The following is a 22,309-nucleotide window of genomic DNA, read 5'->3' on the forward strand; positions in this document are numbered from 1 at the left end:
GATCCTGCCTGATGCCTCAGCTGCAGCTGAGCCAGCTCAGCCTGGAAGATCTGCTGCTGCTATCACACAGCAAAGCTTCTTAGGAAACACCTCACACAGGACAAAAGCCGGCACAGGGGTGAGTTTGTCGAGCCTGGGGAGATCTGGGCTTTATTAACTGGCTTTCCAGGAGGTCTCCCTGGGCTGGCAAACAGGATGCTGGGAAGCAAAGCCGAGGGGATGAGGATGGCTGGGGCTGCTGGGCAATCCACCAGCCCTGAAACCAGCTCACCACAACTCCATGGAGAGGAGCAGCTTCTGCCCTGCAAGGCACGGGGGGGAAACAAAGAATAACCAAGGATGGCTACAGTCAGATACTGCAGAAGGACTCAGAAGGCAGCACTGAGGTCTCAGGTTTCCAAAAGACCTGGGGGGCTCCAAAATGCCATGAAAGATTCGTGGGAGACTGAAGGAGCAGTTTTCCTCCCCTGCCTCGAAGAGCCTGCAGTTTGCACCCAGCATCCTCTGCCAGCTGGAGGGTTGGGACCCATCACAAAGGAGGTGAGGGAGATGCTCAGCACTGAGCCACAGGGGTCATCTCCAGCTGCACTCCAAGCTGGTGCCAGGCAGAGATGGGATCACACCCTCTCTGCAGGTGAGCAGGAGCTCTTCACCTGTGAGACAACAAATTCCAGGCTGCTCCCTGCAGCTGAAGCACTTCCAAGTCCCATTTCCAGAGAGAGGAAGAAACAGACACTGCCCATGGAAGTGGCACCTGCAGATCCAACCTGTGGGAACTGGGATTGGGATCTCCACCAGCAGCAGAGCCCCGAGCTGCCTGCTGGAGCCAGAACCACTGTGCTTCCAAGGTACCAACTTATTTTGCAATCAATACTGAGATTTATTGATCCAGGAAGGAAATACAGCCTGAGAGAGCCTGGTCAATAGCAATCCCAACGGGGAAGAAGTTTTAATGGGCATGAGAAAAAAATTCCTATCTAGATTTTGTTCTGGGGCAAAACTCTGCACAGGCTGATCATCTCAGCCCTGGAGCAGCTCAGAGACTCCTCACTGCTGTTCCCACTGACCAGCTCAGATGCCAAGGTCTGGGACAGCACAGCAGCACTGAGAGAATGAAAAGAGAAACCCCATTAGCTGCTCCCACGGATCTGTCTGGCTGAGGACAAGCTGCTAATGCTGACTGCCTCTGAAATCATAGCAAGAAATTCAACCTGCACAGTCAAGGCCAGACCCAGGCATGTAACTCAGTGATGGCAGGAGTTCAAGCACTTAAAATGTCTTTTGAAACCACAGTAAAATCCTGCTGTCCCATCCCTCTTGGAAATGGACTCCACTGAATGTCAAGGCCCTGAAAGGCAAGAACACAAAAGCAACAAAAAAAAAAACCCAAACCAGCTCTACTTGACAGAGGCCATGAGAGCTGGATGCAGCAATTTCCCTTCATTTGTCAGCAAAATCTCCTCAGCTGCATAAAAACACAAACAGGGGGTTGAGTTACCAGAAGGGCATCCTCAATATTGGTGCAGGGGCTGGGGAATGACTGCACACCACTGATCTGAAGGTGAGCAGCTAAAGCCTTAACTCCAGTGTTTTGAAACCAGCAAAATCTCACCTTCAGGGAGGCAGTGAGGACTGCTGGGGTGCTGCAGCAGCACCATCCTGCAGCTCCAGGGAACGAAGAACCTCTTCTGCACATCACAGACAGCAACAGCTCTGACCTGTGTTTGCAGGTTACTAAGCAGCCATCACCCAACCCACCCCACCCCTTTATTCCCCTGTCAATACCTGCAAAACAGCTTTAGGAGAACAAACAGCTCAGACAGGTCAACAGTTCCTTGGGATATCTCCCACCCAGGTAACCCCGAGGCACGGGGAGCTGCAGGGAGAGGTGGGAAGGGAGGTTTGGACACCAGGGCTTTCCCTCCTAGCCATGTGGAGGCCAAAGGCTGCCAGCACCCAGGGAAGCCACTGGCACAGTCTGACAGCCCTGCAGGAGGATAATTGGGCAGACAGGGCTGTGCAGATGAACCAAAGTGTTTACTAGCTTTAATATTTAATTGTGTCAAATGAGGAGAGAGGAGCTGGGGGAGCTGAGCCACGGGTAGAGATGCACAGCAGGTGCTGCCGTTCCCCTGTGCCATGTCAGGCACCTCAGTGAGCCAAAACATCACCTCAGGAGCACTGCCTGGGATGTGCCCATGGTGCTGGGAGCTGCCAGGGGGAGAGCTCTGCCCTCTGGTTTGGGAGGCACTGCAGATAGGGCAGGGAAGGCTCGTGTTGAAATCCAGCTCCCTGGGATCTGCCTCACCCAAACCTGAGGCTCCACCCAGCCTCGTGTAAAAAACCCCACTGGCATCCACATCCCAACACAGAAACACCCATAGGACCAGCCACCTGAGGAGGGCACACCCAAGGAAAGGAGGTGATCAGTGCCCATCTGCAGGATGGCTTTTCTCACTGGGTGTGGGAATGAGTTGTCCAGGCAGGTGGAGTCACCATCTCTGGAAGGGTTCAAGAGGTGTCTGGATGTGGCCCTTGGGGACATGAGTTAGGGGTGGCTATGGTGGTTCTGGGGTGATGGTTGGACTGGATCTTGAGGGTCTCTTCCAACCTTGATGATTCTGCGACTCACAAAGAGATGCCTTGCACTGCCACTCCTCTGTTCAAACACTTGGATAGAGGGATACAATTCTTCTCCACCCTAAAAACCCCAGCAGCTGACCCCCTGCTCCTGTTGACTCTGCTTAAAGCTGTTTGCCTGTTCCCATGGAAGGGCCTTGCACCTCTGTTCCCCTTGGGATGCAGCCTGGGAGAGCACAATCGCTGTCAGACACGCTCAGACCTTTCCATTCCTTTCCCAAAGGGTCCCCAAACCAGCCCCAAACAGGTCACCCCTCACCCCACCACGGCAAAAGCCTGAACTGGTGTGTCACTCGAGCTGCTGCCCGTGTGATATCTCTGCCTTTGGCCAAAGGCAGCAGGGAAATTCAAAGGAATTCGGCTCCATAAATCCCGTGGTGCGAACAACACGGGGGCTTTGCCGGATTAGCAGCGCTAAAAGGAAACTGCAAAGCATCCAACTCCACAAATGAAAGATGTTAATAGAGCGGTCCCAGCGGAGGGAGAGGCTGTAGATTACGCGGAGCTGCTTTCACAGCCTGCGAAATGTGCAGATTTAAATAACATTCCCCTTTCACAGGGATAAATCTCGGCGTCCGCCGCAAAGAATCGCAGCACAGGCTCCTCCCGTGGGCAGAGGGCTGGTGGGAGAGGTGGGTGATGCACTGAAGACCTGAAATTTGTGTCCCCTGCTCGATGCAATGGTCACAAACAGCTCCACTCTAGGTGAGGCTTCACGTGCAGCCTCCCCTACCCGCAGTCCTCTTCGAATACACACACACACAAAATAAGAGTTGAGACAGATTTTTCTCTCCGACCTTTTAATTAAGCCATTAGTCTCTCCCCCCTTAACCTAGGAATGAGAGGCCTGTCTTCACAGGAGCAAATTATTTCCCCAGAGTAATGAAGATGCATTATCATACAGAAAAAATCATTAGTTGCTGTGTCCAGAGCAATGCAATTGCTCAATTACTACACTTCCCATCGCTCCCAGCACAAACCTGGAAGAGATACAACCAAAGGGATGTGCCCAGAGAAACAGCACTTGCTCAGGAGAAGACTTGGACCAGGTAAAAAGGTCCTACCTGAATTATTTTCCAACCAAGCCTTTGCTCACTTCACCCTTAAGACACCACCACGACAGGCAGCAGATCCCAGGAGGGTTTTCTCCTGGTGCTTCCCAACAAAGGACTTGGGAATGTTGAGAAGGGGAGTTTCCCATCCCAGTGAGAAGGTCTCAAATATCCTAGTAAGGGTTCATCAGAAAACTCTCTGGGACTAGGAAGCACTTCCCATTTTGAGGGAACTGATGACAAAAGATGATGAGCATGCTGCAGGGCTTGGGTGACCCAGAGAGTCACTGAATCGCCCCTTCATGGAGCCTCCTGATGGGAAACAGCCCCACGAGTCTGGGAGTTCAACACCAGGGATGACCCATCTGGCTTTCCAGGCAGCTTGGGTTTGGTTCCCTCCCTTGGAAGGGACCCACAAGGATCATCAGTCCAACCCCTGTCCCTCAGAGCATTGTCCAAACCCTCCTGGAGCTCTGGCAGCCTTGGGGCTGTGCCCACTGCCCTGGGGAGCCTGTTCAGTGCCAACCACCCTCTGGGGGAAGAACCCTTTCCTAAAAGCCTAGCCTAGCCCTGCCCCAAAGCTCCAGGCCAGCTGCAAAATACTATTCACCCCCAACTTCTCTAACTCACAGTTTCCCCTCTCCCTCGCCCCCAGGATGATTAAGAATAGGATTTAGTCATCTAATGAGGGCCCCATTATTCCTTCAAATGTAGCATTTCAGTACTTCTCTCACCTACCGAGATACCCATTAAAAAAAATGACTCATGAACTCTTCCCCTGCATCTTTGGCACAATAATTCCAACCCAGATGTGGGTCAACTGATGCTATTCATGAACTCCCATCACACCCATTCAGTGGTTCAGACTGAAAGGGGAGGAGTGGGTGTCAATAGTGAAAGTGTTTTGTTTAGACATTTTCCCCTCTACATGAAACATTCAGACTCTTTTCCCCCCCTCAAGACATCTCTGAAGTTAATTTACTTTTAAAAAAGGGTTTTTTAAGTCTGAACAAAGAACATATCGTGTCAAATGAAATGTTTTATTTGACCTGAAACAAGTATTTTTGGTCTTGTTTTCAGTTAACCCAACATAGCGTTTCCTCTTCAGTTTTTCAGTTCTGACAGACAAGGGAAAGGGGGGAAAAAAAATCAATTTCAGAGCTCCAAACACAACCCATTCTTTAACAGCTGTCACAGAGACTGTAGCTTATGTTAATATTAAAATACTGCTTTAGCAATTTATGAACATTATCTGGGAGGCAAAGGCACAAATTAGCAGAGATGAAGCAAAGTTACCCGAGCTAATGCATCCTTGGCATTGATATCTTGTTATTGTTCAGCTCATCTTAAAGAGCCATAGGGTTACCTGATAAAAGGGGCAAAGCTTGATGGGTAACACAAGCTGAGATGATTCCTGGGAATGTTTCTATCCATTGGTGGGCAAAGCACATGGAATCCTAGAAGGGTTTGCGTTGGAAGGAACCTTAAACCTCATTTTGTTCCACTCCTTCCACTACACCACATGTTGCTCTAAGTCCAACCTGGCCTTGGACACTTCCAGGGATGGGGCAGCCACAGCTTCCCTGGGCAACCTGTGCCAGGGCCTCCCCACCCTCACAGCCAGGAATTTCTTCCCAATATCCCCTCTAACCCTGTCCTCTGGCAGTGGGAAGCCATTCCCCCTTCTCCTATTGCTCCAGGCCCTTGTCCAAAGTCCCTCTCCAGCTCTCCTGAAACCCTTTTAGGCCCTGGAAGGGGCTCTCAGGTCACCTCAGAGCCTTCTCCAGACTGAACAATCCCATCTCTCCAGCCTTTCCTCCCAGCAGAGCTGCTCCAGCCCTCTGATCCTCTTGATGCCTCCTCTGGACTCTCTCCAGCAGCTCCATGTCCTCCCTGTGCTGTTCCCCAGGGCTGGAGGCAGCTCTGCAGGTGGGATCTCACCTGAGAGGGCAGAGGGGCAGAATTCCCCCCTCCCCTGCTGTGGAATCAGCCCAGGACACATGGACAGGGCATATCCAGCCTCTCACCCACCTGCACCAAGTCCTTCCCCCCAGAGCTGCTCTCCACCCCTTCATCCCAGCCTGGATCGATCCCAAGGGTTGCCCAAACCCAGGTGCAGCACCTTGTACTTGGTCTTATTATAAAATTCCTACAGATCACCCCAAAAGACACCCCACAGGTTTTCAACACCCACACCCCAGCAAAACCACACAAAAAATCTCCTTCCTGGACTTGATTACCCTTCCAACCCAAACCCTCCTGTGACTCTCTACGTGAAGCATGTGATACTGTTCGACTATTTTGAGGAAGGTGTGAGGCTGGTGGCCTCCAGGACAGCCTGGTGTGTCTGCCAGGGGGGTTATAAACCCTTAGGATCGGTGCTGAGCTCCAGGTCAGCAGCACTTTGCAGGTACGGGAGGGACCTCCCCGTGGCAGCCGTGGGTGAGATCACGGCTTCCTCTGAGCTGCATACGGTGGGTGCTTCAGTTAAATGCAAACCAGCCATCTCTGCCTTCACATGTGACAATTGCCATGCGATTTCTGTCTCATTAAGCTCTGAAATGTAAAACAAATGGGATTTCTGTGGCTGCTGCTCGGCGCTCACTCATGCGGTGTCAAGGCTTGCCTTTAAAGGCTCTTCAGTCTCATCACCGCCTTGTCACTCCTGTTTGGCTCCTGAGGCAACACAACACCTGGTGGTTCCCTACCTCAGGCTGGAATTTAGGGAACAGACAGGCATGGGGCAGCTCCAGCAAGCAAACCCTCCTGTTTCCTCCCCACCCTCCCCCAAGCTGTGATACCAACTCACGTGGATCTCCCTGTGCCTCAGTTCCCTCACCTGCCACTGTCAGATCCTCGTTCAGCTCCCAGCCCACCAATCCAGCACCTGGATATGCAGCACTGGGCATGGAACAACAAGCTCTGAAAAGCAGTTATTGGTAAGGCTGGCAGGAGAAAAGCTGCAGGCAGCATTTGGGAGGAGTTTTGGAGAGCACGGAATGTCTGTGTGAAGTGCTATCCCCCAACAAACCCAGAAAAAACTAAAGGCTGGTTACAGAGCATTTGATTCCTGCAATCATTCCCTGAGGTACAGGGAATACTCCCAGCCCAGCAAAGTGTAAACTCGTTATTTGGGGTAAAATTAACCAGTGCCACTGATACACAGGCTGACCAGTGCTCAGGACATGAAGATTTATGACCACACAGCTCCAGAGCCACAGTTTGGATCCTTTTCTTCTGATTTCAAAGACCAACCACCCACTGATGCTCCACAGACTGGCAGCACCAACAAGGCTGCTCCTAAATCCAGAGCATCTATGGCAACACAACTGGTCACCTGGAGCTAAGTCATAGAAACATGGAATTTTTAAGGTTGGAAAGACCTCTAAGATCAAGTCCAACAGTCAAGTCAAGGGGATTAATTTAAACTTCATGATTTGGGATTACCCATCCCTGGAAGTGTCCAAGGCCAGGTTGGACGGGGCTTGGAGCAACCTGGGCTAGTGGAAGGTGTCCCTGCCCATGACAGGGGGTGGAACTGGATGAGTTTTAAGGTCCCTTCCAACCCAAACCATCCCATGATTCTGGGATTACACAGAAAAGTGCCAGAGAGCAGCAGCCTCTGCCTCAGGCAGCCCAGCATTACTGCTGAATTTGGCCAAGAGCTGCTCAGTTTTGGGTACCCAGCTGGTCACCTTGAAAGGTGTGACATTTACCCAAAGCATCAGGCAAAGCCTTCACAGTGGCTCAGAACACCACGAACCGGGTGCCCAGAGGCAGAACAGTCACGGTTGAATCCTCCGCCCGAGGATGCTCAAGGAGCCCGAAGCAGGACAACAACTCCAGCTCACACAGGGCCCCACCCCACTGCCCCAAGGCCACCTTCTCAACCCGCTAAATATCATCACCTCAGGCACAAAACATCTTGCAAGCAGCAGAGAGTGCGAGAGATCACAACGCCGGCGGCACTGAGATGTGTCCTGGAGAGCCTGGAAAAGCAGGGAGAGACACAACGGCCAGGAGGAGCTTTCTGTGGGGAGCACAAAGCTGGACATTGTTCAGCAAAGCCCCGCTCTGCAGGCTGAGGCAGGAGCCTCGTGCAAAAGCAGGAGCTCCCACTGATGTTATTGTTGGGCTCGGAGAGCGGAGATTTCTCGGGAAGAAAAGCGGCCCCGTGACAATTATTTGTTGCCACACAAACATCTTCCTCCTCGGCCTTTGTTGGTGCAACACAGACCACGTGTGTCTCCAACCAGGGAGAGAAAAGCTACTGGCAGGATCAAGGAAGGCTGAGATTAATCTGGTTTAACACAGATAAAAAAAAAAAAACAAAAAAAACCCCAACAACTCGAGCAATCAGTTTTAAAATTAATATTAAAGTTGTAAGTCACCTTTGACTATATTAAAATCTAAACTGGAGCATCCAATAAGCCCCAAATAAGCCCCACTGGCAGTCAGAAGAGCTCCCTTATCAACCTCTAACATCCCCTCTAAAATAATAACTGGAAGCCAGACTGCTCGGAGAGGAAGTCGCTCTCCTGGGGCAGCGCGATGTGACCCAATTCCTGCTGCCATTTCAGAAGGCCTGCCTTGGCCCGTGTTCAGAGTGGCAGTGGCTGCAGCAGGAGTCATCTGGGGAGGCAGAGCTGGCACGAAAGGCTCAGCACTGAGCTCTAAGCCTGGTCCTATCTGCTGGGACACGGAGCACAATCAAAGGGATGTGATGCTGCCGGTCAGTGAAGCACCGGGGCTGAGGTGTCTTGTTTTCCTCCCCAGTACTGGCATGGAGTTTTGGCCCTTGGCTTCTCCTCCTCATTATTTCCCAGCTTTCTTGTCTGACTTTGAGAGAGGCTGGAAGGCTCCTGTTGAGGGACCACAGGAGCACCAAGGGCAGCGGGACTTGGCAGCAGCGCAGGATTGATGGGCATCACGGATGCAACATCCCAAGGTCAGCTGCTCAAAGACACCAGAAATAACGGCCCTGTCACGAAGGGAAGGGTCATGGTCTGCTGAGGAGCACAGGGAGCTGTGGCCAGCAGGGACCAGCCCCTCTGAGCACCACTGCAAAGTCAAGGAGAGAGCTGGACACGCTCCCATCGTTCGCTCGCAGAGCATCGCACCCATCATCGAGTGGCTCGTGCTGGTTATAACCAGCCCTAGCACAGGAATGTCTGCACCTCACCGAGTGGCAAGCCCACACCCAGACCCAGTTAACACCAGTATGACCTTAAAGAGGCATCTCTGGTTAGTTAAGATGGGCTCAAACTGTTGATCTCCACACTGTTGCTCCACGTGGGTTGAGCAGGACTGAGCCAAGGGCTGCTGGAGCAGAGACCACCAGTTCTGACTGCTTGTGGACAGGGGGGAAGTGGGTCCTGGGATAAAAATGAGGGTCCTCGTGCTGCTGGAGAGCTCTGTCCCCACCAGAGCTGCAGGAGCTGCTTTCCAGCACTGCTGCCTGCTTGAGAGGGCTCCAAATAAACAAATAAAGCCACTGCCTCATTAGCATGCAAATCTATTCAAGCCCCCATTTCAATTTGAATTCTGTGCATTCGATCAGAGTGCAAAATGCAAATTCTACAAATGCACCCATAGGAAGAAAGAGGGAGGAACTCTGCACAAAGGGATTAGGGCCAGGCTACTTCTCCCAGAAGATTGCAGGGCTTGGGGGGCTCCTGGCAGGGAGGACCCTGTAATGGCCACCAGTCCCACTGCACTGAGCTGTGCTCCAAAGTGCTGTGGAAAGCATTGTGACTCTGGCTCTGGAGTGACAACTTGTTTGGAACAGGGAGGGAAGAACAAGGAGGCAGGAGGGGAGGGTGGACAAATAGAGACCAAGAGGCAAGGAGGGGTGCTGAAGTCTCAGCAGTCACAGACAAGGGTCTCCACAAGGGATCAGTGCTAATTCAGACTGACTCGAGGGGGCAAAGATGCCTCTCATTCTCCTCCAGCAGCCCCCCAAAAGGCAGCATTAGCCAGTGTCTCTCCAGCACTGACCAGTTCACCTCCCAAGCCAGGGACATGGGCCAGCTCAGGACAGCAAGGTGGGTCTTGAGCACCAGAGACCATCAGGAAGAGGATCACCCCCACTGTCCAGCCCCTTCATCTTAGTGACAGGGGAGGTGATGCTTCCCCAGTCTTGAAAGGCTTCACCTCTCCTTCACATGGAGATTTGGCTGGGAAAGGTCTGCAAAGTACAGGAGGAAGGACAAAAGCCCAGCTTGGAAGGTCCTCTACAGACCAAGGCCAGCTGAAGAGACCCCAGTGCTCCTGATTTTGGCTAAGTAAGGCTCTGAGCTCTGCTCCAGCACAAGCCCCAGGTCCTTTCTGCAGGCTCCCAGGCCCAGCAGCCCCATGGCAGGGGAGCTGCTGCTCCCAGTGAGGCACAGAGGACACAGAGCCCGGGCAGAGCAGGTGGGAGGCTGCGCTCGCTCCCTCCTACGTGTGCGAAATCCTCAACCCACCATTATCGTATTACATTTTCATTTTAAAGTAAATATCTGTTTTCAATTAGCACTCACTGTGAGGGGCATGCATCACTGAGAACACTTATTTCTCTTCCTTTCATTATTAGATTAGAACTCGCTCAGGTTTAACTCCATTTACCAGCGGCACACACCGAACTGCTCTGCAGACGCTAATCCGCCTCCCACCTCCACCCCCAAAAAGGTCCCAGCCTCAGCTCCAAATCAAGCTGTGACACAAGCCTGCTGCAGCTCTGCCCAACCTCTCAGAGCCCACCCATCGATTCCCTGCAGGTCTTTCCTCCAGGCTGTTAAATTCCCAATTTTTTTCCTTCGTGGCACAAAATCTGCCCCCCTCGTCACAACCTCTGTGTAGGAATCCACGTGGACTTCCTCAGGGTCACGTGAAGTGAATAAAACCTGGAGCAGAGAGTTGCCCAAAACCTTACAAATAAAACCAAAAGCATGGAGGATCAACCATACATGGTGTTCCACCTGCTTGTTCCTTCATGGGTAAGAACATCACTTGGTGGGTAAGTGGGTAAGATTCTTCCCAAGCCTCCCAACCTCCTCATCTTCCTCCCAGCTCAGGAAAGCCCTTCCTCCCGGTGAGATCACCCCAAGCACCCCCTGGCCCTGCCTGCTCAGGCCTCTGCTAAGCGCTCAGAGCATAATGGTACCATTATACTTTGCTCATTATGCCTGGTTTTTATTACCAGGCCTCATTAAGTTAAGAAGCCCCTGTAATTTAACTGCCTCTCTTGGTCTCCGCACGGGGGCTCCAGCTGGGCCTGTCGTCAATCACTTTATTAAAAACACAGGACAAAAATTGCTATTATACCCATTACTGCCCATCAATCTCTTCAATTGCCTCTTAGGTCCTTTCTTTACCTGCTCAATGCACCAGTGCCAGATGAATATTGGTGGCACCCTTAGAGTCATCCCATAGTTCCCAGGAATTATCAGCTGATTTTTAGGGGCTTTTAGACAGGAGCTAGTGAGGCAGGTACATGTAATAAAAACATGCAACCAGACCAAGAGGAATAAACTGTGTTAGACAATAACACGTAATTTTATCAGACCTTATACAAGATGCTTTACAGACACACAGATCAGGTTAACGCTGGTTTAGAATTAAATACACTGTGACAAATTGGCACGTTCTGAGAGCCACCACGGCGGGGCCAAAGGCAAAAAGAGACCTGCAACCCATCTGCAAACCCCGAAGAACCAGCACTCAGCAAGTCCAGTGGTTTCTACAGCAGCTTCCCAGCATCCCTTCCTACCCCACAGCACCACTCGCCATCCCTGGAGCACAGAAAACCCTTCCTGGGCTCCAGGTTCAAATTTCAGGTATCAGAACACGGTATTTCAGCAAGTCCACTTCAAAGCCCTCAATCCATAATTCTTGGACGCTTCCTGCTTTTCCACGAGTTTCAAAAGTTCAGCTTCTCCTCCCGATTTTGAACCAGATGCTCCCACTGGGACCACAGCTCGGATCTGCTCGAGTCAGCAGAAGGTTGGGCGGGTTGAGAGCACTACACAGACCTCTCTCTGCCTGTGCTTGGGAGAGAGCCAAACCACGGGGAGAAACCTGCCTGCTGCAGGGAGAGCTCAGCGTGCTGGGGGACAGCTTTGCTACAACCACCACCCTCAAGACATCAGCAAGGGATGCTTGGACACAGCACAGGTCCTTTTTCATGAGGTGTTTCACTCTTATCCCCCTCTCCTCCCCACCCCACCACCCCTGCTCATCCCCAGGGAAAACCGACCTTCCCTGGTTAGCACTTCCCCTCCTAGATTGCTTCATCCCAGGAGGATGAAAAAGGCAACTCTGGGAGATGACAGGTAGCACAGAAGCTGCACAGACACCACCTTGAGCAGTCAGTACCTCCTGCAGAAGGGGAGGAGGGGGAGAGGTGTCAGCTCTTTGAAAGCCAAGGCATCCTCAGGAGGAGGTGGGCATGGAGTGTGGCAGTCCATGCCTCTCCAGCCAGCCCATGGGAGGCAAGAGAGCTTTGAACACTTCAAAGGGCATCGTTGTGTCCCCCAGTTTATCACAAGTGTCCATCTTAAACCAACATTATCACTTTAAGCATGACTGGAGCATGAAGGGATCTTCAGAAAGCACTCCTGTTGCAGGAGATAGACACTCTCAGGGCACACAGAGGAAAACAGACCCCTCAGACTCACAACCAGGAGTAGCAGATGAGAGAGCAAGCCATCAGCTCCTAAAGAGCTTCCATCAGTCACTGTCAGCCCAAATAGCCCCCAAGGCAGGGGGAAGAGCAGCCACGTGGGACGATGCCCACCCAACACCATCTGCACCACCAAGTAAAAGAGCTCAGAGGATCTTCCACCTCACCAAAGCAGGAGCAGATGACCATAGCCAGGACGTGGTGCTGGACTGGGACAGCTTCAGCTGGACTGCAGAGGTTGTCTAAGCTGCACCTCAGAGCAGGGTTTAGGCACATTAAGCCTGAGGAACAACAGGGCTGAAGATGTTTCCCCTGGTCTCAGGTGGGGAGCTCCTGAGCAAGGAGTACCAGCAGTGTTGTCTCCCAGGGACAGAAAGACAACACCTGTCTTGATGTTCCCTGGCATTTCCCACTATTATAAGGGCAAATAAAGGGAATCACAAGGAATCTATCACCAGCCAGTAAGTCAAGCTCCAGCTTAGACAGAAGGAGTTAATTTACAGCCACTCAAAGCTTTGATATCTTAAACCTCTCCAGTGTCTGGACAAGATGAGGAATAAGCACAGACAGTGTCAGACTCTGTGATCAGGAGGACAAAACGCTGCAAACAGCTGTGCCTAATTTTAGCATCTGTTGGTTCTGTTTCTTCAGCACTTGTGGCTGGGGGGGTGGGGGCTGGCCCTGTCACTCCCAGCTTAATAAAGACACAGCCAGAAGGAGAGAGAGGAGTGTTAAATGACACTCTGGGGACTGGCCCGTGGGACAGAGCAGGAAACAGCCTACCAGGCACCACCGACCAGGAATGGCAGCCATTCCCTGCTGCAGGTTATCCCACACCCTGCAAGGATGCCCGAGGGGTTCACCAGCCCTGTGAGCTCCTCAGGTGTGTTTATCAATGACGGGGCACAAAGCAGCAGGTCAGACACTGCCCCACGTCCCACTCCCACACCCTTCCTGCTCACTGAGCCCAGGGCATTCACTCCACCACGTGCTGAGATCTTCCTGGAGCTGTGTCCAGCCAGGCAGTGGGGTGACCACTGCTCCTCAGGAGAAGGGTGGCAACTCCAGAGGGCTCCCAGCTCTTCTCCCCACGCCAGCACTCGAGCCACCTCTCCACAGCACAGCAGAGGGAATGGCCTCGGTGCTGAATCCCAAACCCCAGCTGGGTGTTCCCAGGCTCCCCGCAGGGCTGGAGCCCGGCAGGTCACCTTGGACCTCTCCACGGGAGCGTGACACCGGCAGGTGGGAGCAGAGCCCGGCTCCATGCGAGCGCTGCTGCTGCCACCGCCAGGCTGAACGGGAAAAGTGAGGAGAAAACCTGCGCTGCCTCTGCCAGGTGACCTTTCCTTGGAGCCCAAACACTCGGGGATTCCTTCCCCGACGCTCTGCTCCTCGAGGCTGAGTCACTGAGACGCCCCACACGCCCTCGAGCCGCTCCTGCAGCGCTGGAAACGCGCATCCCAAAGAGCTGCTCTCCTTGGGAACGCTCCGGCTGCTCCCCGGGGCTGCCTGGGATGCTCTGCTCGAGTCACCTGGAACAGCAAGGGCCAGGCATGAAAATACACACCCTGCAGGGCACCGAGTCCACGCAGAGCCGAGGCAGCCACAGACACCGGAGGAGCTGATAAGGCTCATCTGCCTGCTAACGATTTTGTCTCCAGTCATTTTCGTGCAGCTGGGGACAAGTGGCTGCAGTCAGCGACTTGCCAGCTGGGGGGAAAGTAGCAGTTTTGCATGGTTGGGAATGGAAACACGTCCAGCTCCCCGGATTTTGTCTCCTTGCTGGCAGAACTTGTTGTGGGCTGACCGACACAGCACCAAGTGACACCTCAGGGTGACAGGTGAAGATGCAAAGTGAGGGGTGGTGAAGAGCAGGGTTTTCCTGCAGACACAGCTTGAGGGAAGGATTCCAGCCTCCAGTGCCTCAGCAACACCCCAGTGTGCTGCCTGGGTTTAAATCCCTTTGTGGAAGCCAGAAGCTTCTCTGTTGGGCAGGGAGAAGCTCTCACCCCCACACCTGAAGGCGGAGCAGCCAAAGGTGACCATCCCTCTTCATCACCTTCAGACCCATAAGCTTTGCCAGCACGGGCCAGCATCACTCCTGCAGGATGGGGAGGCATCTCTGGCTTTGGGAAGCCTGGAGCTGCAGGTGAGCTCAGGGCTTACACACAGCTCTGGAGGCACAACCTGCTCCTCACCCCAAGGCAGGGACAGCTGAGCCTCACTCCTTGGCCTCACCACCTGCAGCCAGGCAACTCCCAGTGTGCACTGGAAAAAGCAGGGGCAGATCTATCAGAGCATGGGTGGCCTGGGAATATCTGCAGAAAGGTGCTGCTCATCCTCAGCCAGCAACTTCACCAGCTCAAGCCAACACTGGCTGAGTCAAGTTTTCATCTTTGCAGCCAGTGCCAGAGAAAGAAAAGCCCTGTTATTCCAGAGGGAAGCTCCATGTATCCCATAGAATCAGAATGCTTAAGGTTGGAAAGGACCTTAAAAATCATCCAGTTCCCCCCTGCTGCCATGGGCAGGGACACCTTCCACTAGCCCAGGTTGCTCCAAGCCCCATCCAACCTGGCCTTGGACACTTCCAGGGATCCAGGGGCAGCCACAGCTTCTCTGGGCAACCTGTGCCAGGGCCTGCCCACCCTCACAGGGAGGAATTTCCTCCCAGCATCAGCTACCCCGTGCATCTTCCAGGTGCTTCTGCACCCCCACCTCAACATCCCCTGCATCCAAAGCAGCTCCTTCCATCCCACCTTTTTTCCACAGAGACTCACAAAATCCCTGCTGTTGTTCCTGCAGCACTGGCCATTATGCAAGTTAGGCTGTCTTAACCTGTTGCTGAGCATACAAGTGGGGCTGACATTTATTTAATCCTCATAGTAATGTTGACTGTGTACTTACTGAAACACCTCATGCTTATGGAAGACATTTGTTTCCAAGCAGCTTATGCTAAATTGCAGTGATATAAAGGAAACACTTATCCAATATTGACATTCCCTGACTGGCAGCATACTGCTGGAATACTCATTTATGCTGGGGGTGGGAGGGGGATGGGACAACGGGGACCTGAGGAGGATCCAGACCCTCCATTTCTGATCTTTTAACAAGTCAGGCAATTTTAAGTTAACGAGTGAATTCCTGCCCAAAATGCAGCCAAACCCAGCGGCTTCTCCCACTCGCTCCCTGCTGATATTGGACCCAGGGCACGAAGCTTTGATCCTTCATCCATGAGGAAGCTGGGGAAGGTTCATCCCTTCCACCATCAGCATGTGTTTCATCTGGAACCAGCCAGGTTCCTCCTGCCTGCAGCATGTCCTGCTGGGCAGAGAGCTCCTGGTACAAACCTCAGCACTGAACATTTTCCATATTTCTGTTGCCCTCCCGCGAAATTGGGGTTGCTCACCCGGAGTGCTCCTGAAACCTTCAGCCTTCAGGTGCTGCAGCATCCGACCCACCCCCGGCCGGGTGTCCCCCACGTGCCTTGGCCACATCCCAGATTGGAAGTGACAGCAGCAGACCCAAGAACATAAATTCCCCGGCTCTTAAGAGGTGAATCAGCCACCACACGACCACATACAATATGAGACCTGCGCAGCAATTCCACCCAACCCAAAGTAATTGGAAACAAAAGAAAGCATCTATTATCCGAGCTGAAACTCTGCATCAATGGTTAATGAGCAGCAGTTATGGCAAAGCCCTCAAAAACCAATTACATCCTGCTCCACCCCGAAATGCAGCAGACCCAAGGCTTGCTGGAGCTTTTGTTTCGAGTGGGGGCGTTGAATGAACACATTAAGACAAGATCTTATCCCCAAGTTAGCATCTGAATTTAACAATGCGAGTGTTCCACCTCCTACTTCTCCAGCATGTGACACCGAGCGAGGCAGGACGCCCAGAGCCCATCGCTCACAGCGCACTAAAAGCACATTTAGATTTTAAGCTGTTTAATGCAACCCAGTAAAAGGAAGAGCCACATAACAGCCAAGTGACCTCCAGCTCCTTCTGCTCCACTTTGGAGGCTGCTGCTGCCACCAGGGAAAGGCAAACACTCGAGCGTGGGGCTTGCCAGCGAGGCAATGAATAAACAGGCTCGGCGATACTCAAAGGGCACATTGAACCAGGACATCTGTTAGGCCACCGTTTCCAAGGCCAAAACCCAGCATTTGCTCTGTCCTACCACAAGGCACGATTCAGAAATGGGTATTTTCCTCTTCCCCCTTCCAGCAGTCTGGAGCGCAGACGTGCCCTGAGGTGCAGCGAAACACAGGAAGGGGAAAAGGAAACCTGCGAGCTTTGAGAAGCATCAGGACCCTTCTACTCAACCCTTGCCTGCAAAGACTAGCACAGGGTTTAGACTTCATTTCTTCCCAGCCAAGAAATCCCACACATTTACTGGTATGTTTGATTCCCACAGCCCTGCAAGGGCTGGGACACGAGCCAGCCCCGAAGGCAGGGCCGAGACCCCTGAAAAACTCACAGCTCCACCAAACGCCTTCAATCTCAGCAAGGAAGAGACTGATTTACAACCAATTTGTTTCACTGCCTATTGATTTATAAAATAAGCTTGTACACGGTCACTGTGGCTCTGTTGCTCTCTTTGGCCAGAAGTAGCTCTCAATGCAGTCAAAGGAAAGACTTGTATTGCTCCTGAACAGAAGATAAATTAGGGCCTTCAGCAATTGTTGGTATAAACTTGCTGGTCTTTAAAATAAATATATAAATAAATAAATAAGAGCTGTTTAATCCTGCTGGAAGGATCCTGGAAGTGATGCAAAGCCAATTCTCCAGCAGCATTTCCATAAAGCCCCTCCACCCGGCATGCTGAGGAGCTGAGAGCACTGCACAAACTTGCAAAGCCGATCATTAAATCAGAGGTTTGAAGCAGCCACACTCTCCATCACACACTGCTCACAGGAAAACAGTTTATTCAAAGCCCTTGATCCTCAGCCAGCTCACAACCTAAGGGGCACATTGGCCTCTCCCCCCCCCTTTATTTACAGCTACAAAAGAAAGAAGAGCACTGAGCTTTTTTATCCTGACATTTGCAGTCCAACTACAGAGAGGCTGGGAGCTGGTGGCACGTGGTGCTGGGAACCTGTCAGGAATTTCTGGGCACGTTTCTACTCCAGTTGGTGTCCCCTAAAACCACAGGAAAGCACGGAGTAATCGACATCTGCCCGAGATGTGCTGTGCATAAACTGCCCGGGCACCTCTGCCCGACCTTGGGCAGGGGGGGAGGCTGCTGGGGATGCAGGAGGAACAGCTGCCCTGCTCTCCTCCCTCTGGCAAAGGGCACCTGGACGAGCCCCCAGCTCCTCCCTCTTGTTCTTTTCAAAGAGCTGAAACCTCGCAAGAAATGTGGTTTGAGCAGAGTCATCTGTGGCTCTCGCTGCGGGAGGTACAGGTGGGAGATGAAGGAGCAAGAGAAACCTAAATTGTGTTAAAACAGGCCTTGGAGGAGGCAATCCTGCTCTGTTCCTCTGGGATAGCACAGGCTGCACAACACCAGCTCTAACCCGAGGCTCATTTCAGCTTCCCTCACGTGCAGCCCAGTTGTGAACACATTGCCCCTGCCAAACCTGCACTGCCTCACAAAGCACCTCCCCAAACCTTTACTGTCTTCATTCGACCATTTCCAGTTCACAGAATCATAGAATATCGTCATTTGCAATGCCCTGGGCTCCAGGAGCTCTTCCTTGGTTAATTTTTAAAGCCCATTGGTGCTTTCACTCCCTGTGCTTCCCGAACAGCTCCCCAGCACTGACACCCTCCTGGGTTTAGGAACCAGCCCAGTGCCCTTCCCTTGCAAAGCTGCTCTTCTCTCTACATGGCAGGAGGAATTCACTTGGAGGAGGGATCACAATCACAGATTTCCAGGCTTCTCATTAACAGGCTGGTGGTTGACAGACACAGAGATCACCAAGTGCCCCTTGCAGCCACCAGCACCCCACAATCTCACCTTCTTGCTCCCTGTCACCCAGTAACACCCCCCAACACCTCCAAGTCCTCTTCTCCTGGTCCTAACCAGTGTTGGTGGGTGGAACTGGCCTGGTTTCCCTCATCACCATAATTCCACCCTTCTGCACCTGGGGGCTGATGACAAGCCAGTGGGAAGTTGAGCCACTGCTGCTGATAACGGGCCCCTCTGACAGAAGATTGCAAAGCATTTGCTTCCAGGGAGGAACCAAGTGAACTGTGAAGGAGAAAAACATACCCTGCAACACCCAGAGAACTCGGTATTCATCACCCTGAGGGAAAGCAAACATGCCTTTGGAAAGAGAGCCCCAGACAGGCAGAAATCTTCCCATCCAAGGTAAATTTCAGATCCTGCCAAATCCAGCTGGGTTGGTACAGCACAGGCCAGCCGGAGGAGGAGGTGGCTGTAGGTGCATCTTCAGTGGTGCTCCTCCCCACAGCCAGGACACCTTCCCCAGTGGCTTCCAGCCTCCCCCAGTTTGGCTGGCACTGGAGCAGAGGAGAGGAGGGTGAGCTTTGTCACCAGGCAGAAGTAAAGGCAGCATCAACTGCTGCCCCCACCAAGGGGCACCCACAGCTTTGTCTCCGGGAGGCAAATTGTGCCGTGCCTTTCTCCCCCCTTCCCCCAGCTCTTGGTCCCACAGCTCTCTGAGGGTGGGAGGGGGAAAAGCAGCCCTGAAACACTGACCTAGTGATTTCCACAAAGAGAAAGCACAGGCTCCTGCAGACCATTTGCGAGGCAGAGAGACAGAGGTGCTCAAGGGAAGGCACTTTGTTCCCTCAGGAAGGGGCTGTGGGAGGAATGGTCCTCCAGGCTGAGCCTCTGTGTGCCCAGGGGCAGCTCAGCCCCGAACAGGAGCAACAAGCAGCTTCCTGCTCCTCCACTGGGAGCCCACATTCCAGGCTGCATGGTTTGCAGGAACAGCAGGGTACCAGGATGCCCAGGAAGTGCAAACCCAAGGGCACAGTTGTACAGACCCAGTGATGGAAAATGCCCTTTTGGTGAGGCTTTGGATAAGGAGCTTTTTTTTTTTAAACTGGTGTCCAGCCTGCAGATCCCAAGCTAGGTTTCCAGCAGAGGTGATCCTCCCATCTCTGCTGCCCTTGGCTCGGGGGAGTTTAATTCTGGCAAATCCCTTGAAGCCCCTTTGGCAAGAAAACTCAGCCCTGCCTGCTCCCTGCCCACAAAAAGCAGGGACTGAAACTCCTGAAGGGCAGAGCCAAGTGACTTCAGTTGTTCCTCCCACAGAGTTTTGGCCCACCAGCTGACTCCAGGGCAAGGCACTACTGCTCTCTGCGTGCACACACATCACCCACCCCATCCGCACAGCCTTGGGGGCACCTCTGCACATGGACACCAATGCCACCACATCTGGCCACCCCACAGCCGGCTGCTCCAGGGCAGGCAAACGCAACACATGCTGGAAAATCAGCTTCAGTACCTACATCCAGGCCTTTCCTCCCCCAGAGCACGGCGTGGCTTAAGGAATCCTGTGCATTAAATCCCGTTAGGGATCCTTTGCACGGTTTCGCCCCAGCGGGAAAAGCCACGGCGCTGGTGCCGGCAGCCCCTTTCTTATGCACCGAGAGCAGCAACTCCATAGAAATGCACTTGGCTCATCCTGCTGGAGGAAACAGCCGAGAAAACGCTCTGCAAGGCGCTGTCTGCGCCTCGGAACCCGGCATGAATAAGCTGCACACTCCTGACGGTGCAGGCAGCAGACACAGCAGCCCAGGAGCCGCCGCGGCTCCCGGAGCCCAGCGCTGGCTAAAAAAGTGAATTAGCCCTTCTTAAAATAACGGCTGCGAAAGAGGAAGGGGGGAAGGGGGGGTTGGAACCAAACGAATCCCTGCTGCATCCCAGACACCAACTTCCCCGCTAGGAAAATGCCATTTGACCTGCAGGGAGGGACCGGGTGCGTGGGAGCAGGGAGGGATGTGGAGGCCCCGGGAGCAGCTCCCGAGCGCTGCTCTCCCCGGCCCCGCCGTACCGGCGACAGTTCGAGTTTGTTCAGCCAGAAACCTCCGCGGAGGACACTGTGGGTTTCTTTTGTGCAGAAGCAAAGGCGAATGCAAACACAGCTTTCTCCCTGAAGGAATATTAGTACAAGCAGAAGAGCGAAGGGAAGAGGAAAGGGGAAGGGAGGACAGCGTGGGAGCCCAGCATCACATCCGAGCCTGGGAAAAGAAGAGGGAAGGAGAAGCAGAAGCGCAGCCACCTCCAAACACGGCGTCCCTGCTCGGGGAATAGGGCGAAACACAGCGTATGGTGGGGGATGTTCACCAATAATGTCTGGCTGAGCAAAAAACCAGCTGCCCGTGGAGAAGCACTACTCTCTCCAAAAGTTTTATCCTTCATTTAATCAACAGATGGACTGGCTGCGTGGGTTTGGGGTTTTTTTATCCCTTTTTTTTTTTTTTTTTAAAGCATCCCCAAGCCGTACCCTCACAAAAGCTGGCGTGGGGACCACGGCGGCGTGACACAGATGGTGTTTGACACCGGCGTTGGGAGGGGATGAGCAGCAGAGGGGCGAAGCCGGGGTCTGGCTGCAGCTCAGCGTCCTCCACAGGTGACAGACAGCCCAGGGATCGGGAACACGGCAGCGCGTCAAACCCGGCTTCCCCAAACGAGCCCTCCTCCTCAAATCCACCTCTAGGTGTTTTGGGGGTTTTTTTTGAGGGGGGGAATCAATCAGGTTGTAAAGTTGCAGGGCGGATTCCCACACTCCTGCCTCCCTCCCGCGTGCTGGGGAGGTGGGACCCGGCTGTGCCACCCCCGCGGGGTGCCCACCTCCCCCGGGCTGGCTGCACTGGCAGCAACTCTTCTTCCCCTCACCTCCCCAGGAGCAAATCGCTCCCCGGCCCGGCTGCACACCCGCAGGCTTCCGTGCCCGCGCTGGAGCCGCTGCCGCCGGTCCGAGCGGCTCCTCCGCTGCCCACCGACATGGAGCATCCATCGCCCCCCGCACCGGGGGAAGCGCCGGGGGCCGAGGGGGTGACTGTTGCTCAGCAAAGCCGTGTTCACACACAAACACCACCTCATTAACGGAGCCGGAGCAGCAGCACGCATTTGCATGCTGAAGATTTTGCCTTTTTTTTTTTTTTTCTTGAGAAAAAAAGGTAAGCTGCCTCGCCGGGAGATGCACGAAAAACTCTGCAATCCTCCCCGTCTCCCCCCCACCATCACCACCGCCCTCCTCCCCTCGCCAAAACCACGCGCGGCCCCCGCACCCCACCGCGACCCCCCGACCCGGGGGGACCCCCGCGCTCCTCTCGGCAACTCCGGCGCGGCGCCGGCTCCTACCGTGGCTGAGCAGGAGGCAGCCGAGCAGGAGGAGGAGGAGGTCTGCCTGGAAAGCGCTCATTCCTCAGGGTGGGCTCGGCGCCGGGGGTCGGGGGGCTCCGCTGCCGCTGCCGGCGGGGGCTTCAGGCCGCCGCCCGCCGGCTCCGCTCGCCCGGCTCCGGCTCCATCGCCGCCCCCCCAGCTCCTCCCTCCCTCCCCCGGCAGCGCTGCCTTCACTGGCGGAGCCTCGGCGGCGCAGCCCGGCTTTTGGAGAGGGAGGGGGGGAGAAAGGGGAGGGAGGGAAAGTGATGGGGAAGGGGGAGTAACTTGCGCGCAGCCGGGGGACGGCGATGGCTCAGCCCGCTGGGTGGGGGTGGATTTGTACAAGCCCCTTCCCCCAACACACACCAGAGGTTGGTGCGCGGCCAGAGAGGGTGCAGGGGGTTAAGGTGGGATGAGGGGATTGGAGCTGCTCCTACCTCAGTTGCAGGGAAGGAAGGGATGCTCCCCCTTTCCCCCCTCCCGGTGCTGCCCCCACCCCAAGGGGGAACATAAAGCAGGAGCGAAAACACTTGCGTGGCTTTACCTCCCCCCCCCCCATCTCTAAATTTGGAGGAGGTGCTGCCCATCAACCACGGCACCTCTGGACCCCTCCCCACCCGCCTTCAGAGCACCCCGTGCTTTCCTGGGGTG

General features: G+C 53.9%; 2 protein-coding genes across 4 annotated transcripts in view; one reads left to right on the forward strand and one right to left on the reverse strand.

Moving 5' to 3' along the window:
• Positions 1-21,840, reverse strand: part of KIRREL3 (kirre like nephrin family adhesion molecule 3) — a 333,492-nt gene extending 311,652 nt beyond the window's left edge. For all 3 annotated transcript variants that reach the window (XM_050323048.1, XM_050323047.1, XM_050323046.1), the window contains exon 1: positions 21,638-21,840. In XM_050323048.1, the coding sequence (XP_050179005.1) occupies positions 21,638-21,698 (61 nt within the window). In that variant the 5' untranslated portion in view covers positions 21,699-21,840. The remainder of the gene's footprint in view (positions 1-21,637) is intronic.
• ST3GAL4 (ST3 beta-galactoside alpha-2,3-sialyltransferase 4) overlaps positions 1-22,309 on the forward strand; it is a 1,214,471-nt gene that overhangs the window by 330,891 nt on the left and 861,271 nt on the right. The gene's annotated exons all lie outside the window — the stretch shown is intronic.

The sequence above is a fragment of the Myiozetetes cayanensis genome, unplaced genomic scaffold (assembly GCF_022539395.1).
Source record: "Myiozetetes cayanensis isolate MyiCay16 unplaced genomic scaffold, myiCay2020 scf29, whole genome shotgun sequence".
Classification (NCBI taxonomy): domain Eukaryota; kingdom Metazoa; phylum Chordata; class Aves; order Passeriformes; family Tyrannidae; genus Myiozetetes; species Myiozetetes cayanensis.